The sequence below is a fragment of the Pelodiscus sinensis genome, chromosome 2 (assembly GCF_052426305.1).
Source record: "Pelodiscus sinensis isolate ZL-2025 chromosome 2, ASM5242630v1, whole genome shotgun sequence".
Lineage (NCBI taxonomy): Eukaryota > Metazoa > Chordata > Testudines > Trionychidae > Pelodiscus > Pelodiscus sinensis.
In genome coordinates this window covers 205,180,585-205,194,663 of record NC_143053.1, presented here as the reverse complement: position 1 = coordinate 205,194,663, position 14,079 = coordinate 205,180,585, and the positions used below count along the sequence as shown (strand labels likewise).

The 14,079-nt window shown below is 43.0% G+C and overlaps 1 protein-coding gene across 8 annotated transcripts in view; it reads right to left on the bottom strand.

Annotated features, from left to right (window-relative positions):
• SNX13 (sorting nexin 13) overlaps positions 1-14,079 on the bottom strand; it is a 129,231-nt gene that overhangs the window by 81,592 nt on the left and 33,560 nt on the right. For all 8 annotated transcript variants that reach the window (XM_025179082.3, XM_075922256.2, XM_006138336.5 and 5 more), the window contains 3 exons: positions 10,954-11,056; positions 7,110-7,199; positions 492-613 (listed from right to left, as the gene is read on the bottom strand). In XM_025179082.3, coding sequence (XP_025034867.1) covers positions 492-613; positions 7,110-7,187 — 200 coding nt within the window. In that variant the 5' untranslated portion in view covers positions 7,188-7,199; positions 10,954-11,056. The remainder of the gene's footprint in view (positions 1-491; positions 614-7,109; positions 7,200-10,953; positions 11,057-14,079) is intronic.

Sequence of the window (14,079 nt, the reverse complement as noted above, 5' to 3'; positions counted from 1 at the left end):
AAGAATTCATATACATAAAGATAATCATTCAGAACAAAGTTAATGAAACACCACCAAAATATGATGCTGTACAATTACTTGGGCTGAAATAGGCCGGGGGAGATCAGGGGAGGGGCAGCCAGCGGGAAGCAGAGCTGGTCCGGGGGCGGGGGGAGGAAGTGGGCAGCAGGGCTGGCTGGGGACATCGGGGGAGGGGTGGCTGGCGGGAAGCAGAGGGGTGGCTGGCGGGCGGGTTGGGGGCAGCGGGGCTGGCCAGGGAAGGGGCTGCCAGAGGGAAGCAGAGCTGGTCATGGGGGGAGTGGAAGGGGGCAGCGGGGCTGGCCGGGATAGCTTGGGAGGAGGAGAACCGGCCAGCAGGAAGCAGGGCTGGTGGGGGTTTGGGGGGAAGCGAATCAGCCAGCGGGAAGCAGGACCTAGCAACGTTGGGTAACTCCAGCTAGTATTTTATACTTGCTTAAACTCACGTTTCTAAAAAAAACAAATAGACTTACCTAGTAGAAAATTGAATGAGTGCATTTTGAAGAGCCTGCCTGATTTCAAGAAGAAAGGATTCATCATCACTTAGTGTATAATACCAGTACTGGACATAGTCCCTCAGTGAAAACTGGATTACCTAGCATTTAGAGAGAAAAAAATACATCAAATAGCTTTTAGTGTTTGAAGATGCAACAGCTGAAGGTCACATGATAAAATGATGCTTTCATATCTTTAACATCACAGTGACTGAGTAACTGCTATACAGAACTAAAACTTCAACATTACCTATATTTAACTCACACAAAAAATCATAGAATGCTAGAACTGGAAAGGACCTTAAGAGATCATCAAGTCCAGTCTTCTAACCTCATGGCAGGACCAAGCATTGTCTAGATTATTCTTGATAGATGTCTATCCAAACTCCATTGATGGAGATTCTACAACCTTCCTATGCAATTTATTCCAGTATTTAACCACTCTGATAGTTAGGAAGCTTTTCCTAATGTCCAACCTAAACCTCTTTTGCTGCAATTTAAACCCATTGCTTCTTGTCCTATCGTCAGAGGCCAAGGAGAACAATTTTTCCTCCCTCCTCCTTGTAACATAACTGTAAACTGCCATCCTGTCCCCTCTCAGCTTCTCTTTTCTAAACTAAACAAGCCCAATTCTTTCAGTCTTCCCACAAAGGTCATGTTTTCTAGACCTTTAATCATTTGTGCTGCTCTTCTCTGGGTCTTCTCCAAATCTTTCTTGAAATGTAATGCCCAGAACTGGACACAATATGCCAACTGAGGCCTAATCAGTATAGAGTAGAAAGCAGAAGAATGACTTTTCGTGTCTTACACACAACACTCCTGTTAATGCAACCCAGACATGTTTGGTTGTTTTGCCACAGTGTCTCACTGTTGACTCATTTAGTTTGTGGTCCACTATGACCCCTAGATATCTTTTTGCAGTACTCCTTCCTAGACAGTCGCTTCCCATTCTGTATGTGTGAAATTGATTGTCCCTTCCTAAGTGGAGTACTTTGCATTTGTCCTTATTAAGCTTCATTCTATTCATCTTAGCCCATTTCTCTAGTTTGTCCAGATCATTTTGAATTATGACCCTACCCTCCAAAGCATATGCAACCCCTCCCAGCTTGGTATCATCTGCAAACTTAATAAGCATATTTTCTATACTATAATCTAAATTGTTGAAGATATTGAACAGAATTGATTCCAAAACAGACCTCCTGTGGAACTCCACTTATGCCCTTCCAGCATGATTGTGAACCATTAATAATTTCTATCTGAGAAGGGTGCATAACTGGCTGGAAAACCAACTTTACTGTAGCCCCATCTAGGTTGCATTTCCCTAGTTTACTGATAAGGAGGTCATGGGAGACCGTGTCAAATGCTTTACTAAAGTCTAGGTATACCACATCCACCACTTCTCCCTCATCCACAAGACTTGTTATCCTATCAGATTGGTTTGACATGATTTGTTCTTTACAAATCCATGCTGGCTGTTCCTATCACCTTATTATCTTCCAGATGTTTGCAGATGGATTCCTTAATTACATGATCCATTATTTTTCCTGGCATGGAAGTTAAATTGACTGGTCCGTAGTTTCCTGGGTTGTTCTTATTTCCCTTTTAATAGATGGGCACTATATTTGCCCCTTTTGCAGTCTTCTGGTATCTCTCCCAACTTCATGATCCGCAAGATGCTGCGGAGTTCTCCCAGGGTACTAGCGAGCACTGGGTGTTAAATGGGCTGGTGTGTGCTTTAATGGTTTAGTTTCCTCACTCCCCGGCATTTACTGCACCACAATAGCCCCTTTTAAGGTCTGGCTACACTTTGTGCATTAGTTCTATGTGCCATACATCTATGTCAAAGCACTGCCCTCTGGCTTATCCACCCCCAGCTCCAGGATGCTCCTGTAGCCCTTACATCACTCCACCGGGGAGGCATCTTAGGATCCCACCCCCAGTTCCTGCCCTCTGGCACTGGTCAGCTTCTGCACTGACCAGCTTCTTTCCCTGCAGCCTGCAAACTCTCTTTGGGACATGCTACTATCGCCACCAGCCAGCTCAAATCCAGAACGCACACACTTGTCTTTTATGCTGACTGGCCTCTTCCCCCACAGCCTGCAGACCTTCCTCATACCACGCTACTATCACTGCCTCCCACCCCCTAGCCAAGACCCTCCACTTGCCACTCACACCTCTACCAGCTGCAGCCCCTTCTCATCCCCATTCCCCCCATCTCTCAATCATTCCAACAGCCCAAGGTCCTCCGCATGCATTGCTGCTGGAAGCCTTTCCTGCTGACCAGCCTGCTCCCTACCAGCTGCAGCCCCTCCGCATCCCGCCCCCCCAACAACTGCCCCCAGCCCAAGCCTCTCTGTGCACCACATCTGCATTGCTGCCGCACACCACACTTGCATCAGCTTTTCCAGCTGATCAGCCTCTTGCCCCAGCCCCTATCAGCTGCAGTCCCATCACACCCTCCTCCACCAAGAGCCCCCTTATGCTCACACATTCACCCTTCCCAAGAACCCTCTCACACAATACAGATCTGTCGCCTTGTTCCAATAAAAACTGTTTCCAAACACCATTTTATGTGTTTCATGCTGCCCAGCCAACTCAGTCTGAGGAGGAGTATCCAGAGCTGCTGGGCTGCTCTGGGTAAGCTACTGCTGGGCTTGTGGGGGAAAGATGGGGATAGGTAGCAGTGAGGCCAGTGGGGAGGGACGTCAGGACTAGAGTAGACCCTGGACCCTTGAGTCGCTGCACAGCAGCTGGCTGAAGCTCCAGCAGCTGCCATGCAGCATGCAGTTACCAGTGCTTTATAAACAGCTGTTCACTGCGCCAGGACCCACACAGTGGGGAATGGGGAGGGAGAGACAGTACTGTGCTGGCAGAGGGGGGAGGGACCCTGGATGGCATTGTTACAACCTGGCCCTCCCCAGTGGCTGGGAGAGAGCCAGGGTTGCCCACCCCTGCGACAGGGAGATTGGGAAGCGCAGAGACCATAGCCCCCTAGTTTATTTTAACTTCTAAACCTACCCCATTTCCACTAGCATTCACTATGTTAGACATCCCATCACCATCAAACTTCTTGGTGAAAACTGAAACAAAGAAGTCATTAAGCAGTCTCTACAGTTAACTAACGTTCACCCTTCTCTATTGTTAGAGTGGAGAAAACTCCCATACATTTGAAAACATTCAGGGAAAAAGCTGAGAATCAAATCAATCCTGAAATTGTTGTTTTTACCAATATATATTTTATTCTTACACAGACATGAAACGTACCTTAGACTATGCAAATTTACTCACTACTACATGAAATTCTCAGACTTCTTGCAGTTGTGGAAGGCCCCCCAATACAGAGAAACACCTATTGTACTCTGGCACTGGTCAGCTTCCTCTGCAGCTTTGCTCGCAGCGGGGCAGCATGAAACACATAAAATGGTGTTTGGACCCCCCCAGCAGACCAGGGACACCCGGAGCAGCTTTTCTTGCCCCGGAGGACACGGTGGCGGTACCATTGCGCGTCTGGGTGGTCCCGCCGCCCGCGAGTTCCGGGGCGAGAAAAGCCCCATTCATAAGTGCGGATCTGACGTAAGTCGGATCCGCGTAACTCGGGGACTGCCTGTAATGCTTAGTTTGAGTACTTGGCAAGTGCACAAGACTTAATATGTACTAAAGAGTACAATTTTGCCTGCATCATTGTAGCAAAAATTGTGACAATGGAAATAATATCAATTTCAATTAAATTTAAAGAATGAAATAACTGGCAAATTTCCTCTTTTCACACTGTTAGCAAATAATGGATTTTGCATGAAAAAACTTAGTAACAAAGCTGGAAATTCACTGTGTTTCTTTCAATGCTCATACTATTTTTACTTATGCTAAGAAGCTTCAAACATTCTTTTTGAAGATATATTTCTATACTGCAGTTTATTGACTCTTTGCAATTTGACTTCTGGCCACTTATCTTATTTGTGAAACTGCATCAGGGATGAATCCATACATTATAAATATAAATATTATGGCATATACATGTAGGATTAAAAATACATGATCTTCAAGAACTATATTCATAAAATCAACTATCACACGGACACAACTCTTTTGCATACATAAAAACAGAGCAAGTTGGTAATAAATAGAGTTTCAAAATGAGTATTCCAGTCCCAATTAATCTTGTAAAACCTTTTATTTTCCTCTCACACACACTTCTAGCAGGGTTTAATAGAGATATAAAAACATCTCAAAAAAACAATGGAAAGGGGAAGTGAAGACAGTCTTGAGCCTGGGCTCAACATTTGAGAACTGTTAGGTATATAAAAGGGAAAATTACCTCCCTTACAAACAGTTTTCTGAATTACTGAACTGTGCTTCAGCCGCAGTTTGATTTCAATTTTGCAAGATGATCAGAGTGAGGAGGCAGAAGGATATACAATTTATCTGTCCCACACAATCCTTGCAGTATATGCATAGTTAAGCATTGGGAACAGAATTCTGAGTGTACACAGTGATTTGGCATACAAAGAATCCAAGTTGTGGTTTTTTCTTGACTGTGCTTTGTTCTAAGGGAACTTCGCCACAGTCAATCAACAGTTGAGAAAGATAGGGATTAAATTTCATTTATCAAATATAGGGGGAATAAAGGTGAAGTAAAATTACACAGAACTTAAGCTTTTTTTAAAAAAATGAAAAAGGTTTATAAGTCTACATAGTTATAAATACAAATGGAATGTAAAAACAACTCTAGTAAAACAACTCTTGTGCCTGATCTGCTGTTCAAAGACTTCCCAAGCATTAAAACAGAAACAATAATAAAATGAAGATTCTGAGCAGGAGTGAAATACACAACCATACCAAATTCATTCTGTCTGAGATGACTAAGCAGAAGTAGCAGTAGGCACTGAAAATATTCACAGATAAGGGACATACAAAAAACATATTTGGGAAAGAATACAGCACCATAAGTTATCCTTCCAGAATCAAATGCACTCTGAAGGCAAAGATTCATAGGGAAAGGAGTTTGAGAAAACATTACATATATCCTGGCTAGAAGCCAGATAGAAAGAAATCATGGAATTTAAGAACTTCAAATTATTCCAAAGTTACCTCACACTCTCAATTTTCTGCAAAAAAGGCAAAATTAGAGACATGCTCATAACTGGCAGAGCTGATATGGCAGAGATCAGTATTACAATTTTAACAGCGTCCTGTAAAATACTAGTTTGGTACTACACGTAATACGTAATCTGTACTCATTTAGTCAGAGTGGTGAGCTATACAGTACTATTAAAAGATGATGTGGAGGAAAGGATATAAATAACAAGTATTCTCTGATAATTATTTGCTGTACAGAGCTTGAGAGCTAATACTAGGGTTTGAAAACCAGTTATATCTTTTAGAATAAAAACTAAACTATTTAACAGGCACCTTTTTGTTTGTGTGTGTTGATATTAAGCACAGAATCCACAACTTTTGAAGAACTTTATGTTATATGTAGGCTATGTCAGCTATCATTACACTCACTTTGGGAAAAGCAATGAGGAGTCCTGTGGCACCTTACAGACTAACAGATTTATTGAAGCATAAGCTTTCGTGGACAAAGACCCACTTTGTCAGATGCATGCGAAGTGAGTCTTTGCCCATGAAAGCTTATGCGTCAATAAATCTGTTAGTCTATAAGGTGCCACAGGACTCCTCGTCGCTTTTGCGGATTCAGACTAACATGGCTACCCCTCTGATACTTGTCACTTCGGGAAAAAATTTTTTTTAAATAAAGTCACTCTTGAAAAAACACTCTTGAAAATCAGACTGTTAATAGTGCTTCTCAGATTTATTACAGGATTATTTTCAACATTCTTTGGGGGCAGAAAATATTGCTTCATTTCAGCTCTAAAAAGTGAAGTTTACATAATTATGTTACATTTTATAAATAGATCACCATCATAAGCTACATTTAAACTTATAATTAAACATCTTCACTTTCTTCAGAAACAGACCAAAATTAAAATTAGTGATTGAATTCATTCTTTTCAACCTTCCCCTTACAGTAAAAGCATATTTGCAAGGCACTATAGTGAAATTTACAACAACACTGCCCATGTCATATTTGCTCTATAAGTAAACAGAAAATGACAAAGGAGGCTCAAAACATTTTTAGACCTGTTTCTTGTTAAATATCGTGAATAATGCTCAATTCACAGGACATTACTGTGTTGACTGTAACCACTATTCAAAAGAATTAAATAACTGAAATTGCTGCATTTGTCCACATTCCTCATTTTGAATAAAATCTGCCAAACACAGTTACAAGTAAAATTAAGGATTTAACAGAAATTCTGCCACTATGTAAACAAGTTAAATTTTGTCTTCCACAAAAAAATGTGATTTTAAAAGTGAACTTTCCAACCTGTAAATGAGGCAGGAACTGTTAGAATTATTTACAATAGTCTTTAAATGGGTTTAGGACTGTGCTATTTATATTACAGCAATAATTAATTATTGCAATTAATATACAGTTAACTATTTTGTGGATCATGCAAACTTTTTAATCATGAAGACCACAAAAATACCACATCCAATACATAAAACATTCAAATACCTGATATTAAAACTCACTTGTTGCAAAGGTTCATCAATTATATTGGCACCTGTCAATCTTCTGTCAATCTTAATAGGCCTGGCTTCACATTTCATTTCTTCTGTACACTTAAAAAGAGATTAAACAATTTTACTAATAAGATCTTCACTATGAATAAAACCTACTTGCATTACTGTTTATGGTAGATTCATATTTTATTGAATAATCCTATAATACAGTATTTCCCTTATAATAATGAGTTATATAGTACATAAAATTATTTGAATACACACACATCTTCCCACCCCTTGTTCCACATAATAAATCAAGCTGAAAACACTGGAAAAACTCTGCCCATATGGTAAAAAAGTTGATTCCTCTGTAATGCCACAGAAAGTATGTGGTTGAGACAGGACTGAAAGTTAGAGCCCTGGGTCTTATACCTGATACTAGAAACTGTAACCTTGAGCAAATCAGTTCATCCTCTGTGTTGCATTAAGCACACAAAAATAAACAAGTAATTTTCCTAAAAGAACACTGAACTATTATTAACAAGCTCTGGAAAGCCTGTTAAATAGGGTACTACAAAAATGCATACACACTCTGTACAACAAAATTTCAGTACACATATGAGTTAACAGAAGAAAAGAGGACAAATATGCTCAAACAATAGTAGTAAAATAGTAAAAGCTTCAGGGAAGATTGTGAGAACTGACCAAACTTCTGACAGAGAAACGTCATTTATAGGTTAGTCTACACAGACAATGAACAAAATAGCAATTTTACTACAAAAATTGAGGATATTAAGAGAAGGGAAGGATTTCTCAAATATCTGCTCACAGTGCAAGATTAAGAGAAGCAGAAGTATTTCTTACACAAGATTATACTGTGTGTGCACTAAAGAATAGACAGCAACTCTGCAACTCTCTAACTATTTGAACTTCCCTTTTTCACGCTATGGTAAAATAAATATGAAATTTCTATTGACTACAATGTTTGTGTATTGGTCCAATAAAATATTTACCTTGCCCATCTTGTCTCTCTAAACAGACTGAGACAGAACTTAGATTGAGACAGAACTACACAGGCTGACATCTAAACATCTCTGCATCATTGGAGCAGGAGATACAATTCCTCTTGACTTAGATAAAATATATTTAGAAACAAACATCGGAACTAGGCACAGACCAACTTATCTTAGTGAAATACTTTGTTAGGAAGCTGAGAAGACTGAATCACTAACATGCTGATTTGTCCTTCCGCAACAATTAAAAAATACCTTATGGTTTAACATTCTTATGGAAACAAAACAGCTAAGAAAAGAGACATAGAGCTCTGATCACTAGGCTCCAACTTTTACAGTTTTGTAGACCGACACACAAACATCTATTAAATGACTACATATGGAACTATAAAAGTTAGAGGAAAAACTACAGATTGCACACAGGAACAAACTACTTCATATATGTGTCTTTCAGCTTCTCTTGCTGTAGTCAGAAAAAAAAATCAAAATATAATCATTTAATAGCACACACTTTTTGTGTTTTTGAAAGGCCAATGCAGGATTTGCTTATTTATTATACTTTGTTGCAGAAGAAGAAAACCTGACTCGAACTTTAAGTACAGAATTGCTCACTTTGGGAAACAGACACTTTAACTGATACATTTCAATTTATTTTTTGATAGTACAGCATATTAAGAAAGTCATATAAGAAAGTCTGAAGTTCATGAATTCTGATCTTGAAACTATAAAGCAGTGGTTTCCAACCTTTTTATACCCAAGATCACTTTTTAAATATGAGGGCCAGCTAAGATCTACCCCACCCCAATCCCAAGGCCCCATCCCTTCCTTGAAGCCCTGTCCTCTCTGTTCCCTTCCTCTCCATCACTTGCTGTCCCCAGCCCTTACTCACTCTCACTGGGTTAAGGCAGGAGGTGCAGGCTCTGGAGTGGGAATGAGTGATCTGGGGGAGGGAAGGGGTGAAGGGGTGAGAGGTGCAAGCTCAGGTGGGAATCTGGGTACAGGAGAATGTGGAGAAGGGGATGCTGGATTACAGTGGGGGCTCCAGGCTGGAGAGTGTTGGGGTCAGGTGGAGAATTTGGGTGCTGAGCAAGGTGCAGGCTTGTGGTTGTGAGGGTGCAGGAGTTCAGGTTGGGGTGTGTGAGGCACTCAGAACAAGGGGGTTGGGAGTATGATGGGCTCAGGACACAAATTTGCAGTGTGGATGATATAGGAATGTTGTGGCAGAAGACTTGGGGATATAGGGGAGCTAAAGATAGGAGGTTCAGGTGTATGATGGGCTCAGGATTAGGGTCTGTGGGGGGGTGCAAGAGTGTTATGATGCTGCAGCCAGATGGGAGCTAGGCCCCAATTGGGGGCTAGTTGGCCAGGCTTCATTTTTAAATAAAATATTATGTCCCACACAAACATTTCAGAATTGTCTTTATTTATGGGAGGGGTGGAGAACCTGTTTTGGGTCAGAAGTCATTGACCCACAGAAAAAAAAAAATCAGTTGAGACCACACAAGTAAGATGCAAAAAAACAACCCCCAAGCCTCACTGATGTGACCCCCAACTGAGACAGCTCCCTCTCCTGGCACTCCAGACTCATGCGGGGAGAAGATAGGTAGGACTGAGGTTCAAGGGCTCAGGCCAGATTAACTCTTCTGGGGTTCCAGGGTTACTGGAATTTGTGGGCCCCTCTACACTCTGAGGTGGGACCAAAAATGAGGGATCCAGTGTGCGGGACAGGGCTGCCAGTGAGTGGCATAGAATTGGGGGAGGGGGGGGAGGAAGAGGAGAGAATCTGGTGGAAAATAGGTTACAGGAGCAAGCTGGGGGTAGGTGTCTGGCCAGGAGGGAGGGGGCAGGAGCAGGGTGTGTGGGTGTCTGGCCAGGGTGTAGAGGCTGGAGGATGGTGGGTGTCTGGCTAGGGGGCATCTGGCCAGGAGGCAGGGGCTGGGTGCTCAATGGGGGGGGAGGGTCTGGCCAGGAGGCAGGGATTGGGGGGTGGATGGAGTTCTGGCCAAGGGGTAGGGTGCTGGTGGGGGCCGGGGCAGGGGAAGGGGTGATAGTGGGGGTTGGGGCAGGTGGGAGTCTGGCCAGGGGGCAAGGTACTCGTGGAAGTCTGAGCAAAGGAGGGGGCAGGGTGGGGGGGGGGGGAGATTCTGGCCAGGGGGCAGGGACAGGAACAGCTCAGCCGGTACCAGGGGAATCCTGTGGCGTGCACTGCTGCTCCTCCCCTACCCCAAACAGTTGGCATGCTTCCTGAAAAGCAGCGTCTGGTGCGCAGACAGGGACTTCCTTCCCCCTACTGCCTTCTTGCAGCGGCAGGGGGGCGGAGGGTGTTACCGGGTTGTGTGCCAGAGTCAGCATCTCAGGAGGCACACCGGCTGCTCCTCCCTTCCCCCAAACAACCATCATGCTTCCTGAGAAGTTATATTTGGCGCACAGCTAAGGACTTCCTTCCCTATGCTGCCTGCCTTCCTCTGTGTGGGGGCGGGCGGTTCCGTAACCCAGGGCTTCCCCCCCCCGCCGCCAGTACAGGAAGGCAGGCAGCAGGGGGAAGGAAGTCCCCAGCTGCACACCAGACCCTGTTTTTCAGGAAGCACGCTGGCTATTTGGGAGAAGGGAGGAGCAGCTCAGTTGATTCCTGAGATGCTGGGTCGGGCTTCTCTCCCCACATTGCAGAAAGCTGGTGCTACCTCCATTTTCACAGGAGGTAATTCCAGCACAGGCTACTTTTTGAGGGTCGGGGAGAATGCCGGGGAGGGGGGATGCCGGGGGGGGGGGGGGGGAGAGGAGGTGCCTGAAATGCCTCCTGATAGACTGGTCGGTGACCAAGGCTATAAAGCATCATAAATTGTCCTTATACTGCTTACCTTAAAAATCCCAACAGAAGTAGGAGGAAGAAATGAGTGTTCACACTGTTCAAGGTACTTTTCTGAATTTGTTTTTCCAAATAAGAGAGTAACCACAAAACACCTAAAAAAAAATAGTAATAATGAGTTTCCTGTTCTAAATATTCATCCCAAATTTAAAACTTCAAAGACACTTGGTAAGCAATATTTCCTAGTAAAATTTTACACACATTATGTAATACTTGTCAAGCATGACTATTGTTCACTATATACAAAACTGGGTCTTTATATTCATCAAGAAATATTTTAAAAGAACCACGAATACATACTTCTGTATAACATGCCATTTAATGTCACTGGTGAAATCTTTAGCCGCTCTATCTAGCTCTGGACTCAGCATGGACTCATTCCATATGTGGATTCTCAACAGGGCAAGCAAGTGTCTATGCTAGGGATTTTAGCGAGCAGTCGACTACCCAATAAGCATAAGTTTATCAGATAGTTGACTGGAGTATCAACTACTCGCTCCCCCCACACTTTGCTGCCTCTGTTCACAGTGGAAAGGGCTGGGCCAGCCCTGACATCCACAATCAGAGGCTGCTCCGGCAGCAGACAGAGCTGACCACCATGAACAGGGGCTGCTGGACTCAGCACAAGCCGGGACTGAGCAGTCCCAGCTCGCACTGGTCCAGGGATCTGTGCCTCTGTATTTTAAATGTAGTAAGAACCCAGCGGCTCTTTCTACATTTTACACGTAAAGCCACAGCGCGGGAGGATCCTGGAGCTGGCAGGAGCCAGGACTGCTTAGTCCTGGCTCATGCCGGCTCCTGGAGCTACCCCTGCTGTGGCTTTGTAGAGCAACCCTCATCAACTAATCATGCATTCAATACAAATTGTATCAACTACACGATTATCCAGATAACCACAATTTAACATACTTAGTCTATGCTAGTGGATCCTAATGCAGGATCAGAACTAAAGATGACAAACTTACACGTAATATTTATGTCCACAGATTTAAGAAAATGAAGTAAGTTTAGAGGCAATCAAACGATTTAGAAATACATACATCAGTGGTCACCAACCAGTAGATTGGGATCTACTGGTAGATCATGGAGCCTCTGACAGGTGATCCTGACTGGTTTGGCCAAGAGGCTATCAAGTGCTAGCCCTTCAGCTGCCCTTTCCCCCACTGCTGTGCACCTTCTGCCCTTTGCCTTGGAACTGCCCTGCCTCATGAGCCTCCTGCTTTCTGTGCAGGGCAGGGAAAGGAGAGGAGGGAGTGCTAATGCCCCATTCCACCCTATATTCTATCTCCACAATATGGATGGGTGAGACACAGGGCTTGGGATGGAGAGAGTTCGCTGGCTGCTTTTGAGAAAGGTGCAGGGCCAGGCCAGGGGTGAGCCTGCTTAGCCTCACTGCACCACAACCCAGGAACCACCTGAGGTAAGTAGTGTCCAGCTTGAGAGCCAGTATCCCAAACCCCTGCACTAGTCATGAAGCCCCTCCTGCACCCTAACTCCCTGCCCCAGGGTCAGCTCAGAGCTTCTCACACTCCAAATCTCTTAGCCCAAGACTAGAGCCTGTGCCCCAACCCTCTGCCACTACCTAGTGAAAGGGAGGAAGAATGGGGAGGCAGGGAAGATGGAGCATCCAGGGGCAGGGCCTCAGAGAAGTGGCATGAAGGGAGGAAAACATATTTGGGTCCGAGGTAGAATCTGGACTGCTCTTACATTCAAAAAGTGATCTCGTGCTTAAAAAGGTTGGAGATCACTGACATACATTATGTATATATTTTCTTTAAACTCCACTAAACTCTTTAGAAATTGACTAAAACTGCAACATGAAACATAAGACAGACACAAACATTTAATGTATGAAAATAACTCTTTTTATAACAACTTTTACAAAGACGAAACTATACTATAGTAACACTAACTGATTAAATTGGCATATTGACAGCTGAATCAATCATGAAGGAGCATTTAGAAAGATACAATGTCAAACAAGTAAACTTATCAGGTAGCATGAATACGAACAGAAAATTAAGTTAAAAGCCCGAGGTAATATAGAAGAAATTTAAAAATCTTTTTATTGAATTATATAACATAATCAATTAAAGGAACATTAATTAATTAGTGGGGTTGGCATAAAAGGAGGCTTTATTATCTTCTTGATTTTAGAATCATAGAATACTAGGACTGGAAGGGACCTCGAAAGATCAAGTCCAGTCCCCTGTCCTCATGGCAGGACCAAATACTGTCTAGACCATCCCTGATAGACATTTATCTAACCTACTCTTAAATATCTCCACAGATGGAGATTCCACAACCTCCCTGGGCAATTTATTCCAGTGTTTGACTACCTTGACAGTTGGGAACTTTTTCCTAATGTCCAACCTCAACCTCCCTTGCTGCAGTTTAAGCCCATTGCTTCTTGTTCTATCTCCAGAGGCCAAGATGAACAAGTTTTCTTCATCCTCCTTATGACACCCTTTTAAGATATCTGAAAACCGCTATCATGTCCCCCCTCAATCTTCTCTTTTCTAAACTAAACAAACCCAATTCCTTCAGTCTTCCCTCATAGATCATGTTCTCTAGAGCTTTAATCATTCTCGTTGCTCTTCTCTGGACCCTCTCCAATTTCTCCACATCTTTCTTGAAATGCGGTACCCAGAACTGAACACAATACTCCAATTGAGGCCTAACTAGCGCAGAGTAGAGCGGAAGTTTTATTATCTTCTTGATTTTCTATAATAAGATGAATAGGAATGCAACTAACTTCATTACTGCACCATTTTCATCCTAGTAAAAATGAAGGTAGCAAGAAAAAAAATGGTTTCAGTTGTGATTGTGACAAATTTGGTTTTTTATGGCAAATCACCTATTTAAATCTGGTGGATGACAGCAGAAAGACACACTGCCTCTTACTAGGAAATGGATCAAACCCAAAAATCTGTATTTTATGTCCTCTTTCAGCTTCTGTAGTGAAATAAAAAACAGATAGCTGGAGGAGAATGAGAAGGTGAAAGTTATTTTCGCTCATGTTAGTCATACACGTGGAGTTTGAAAGGTAAATTGCAAATTTCAGATATTTTGAGGCCTTTAACCATTATAGACAACCTGAAGTGCTGCCCTACACTGA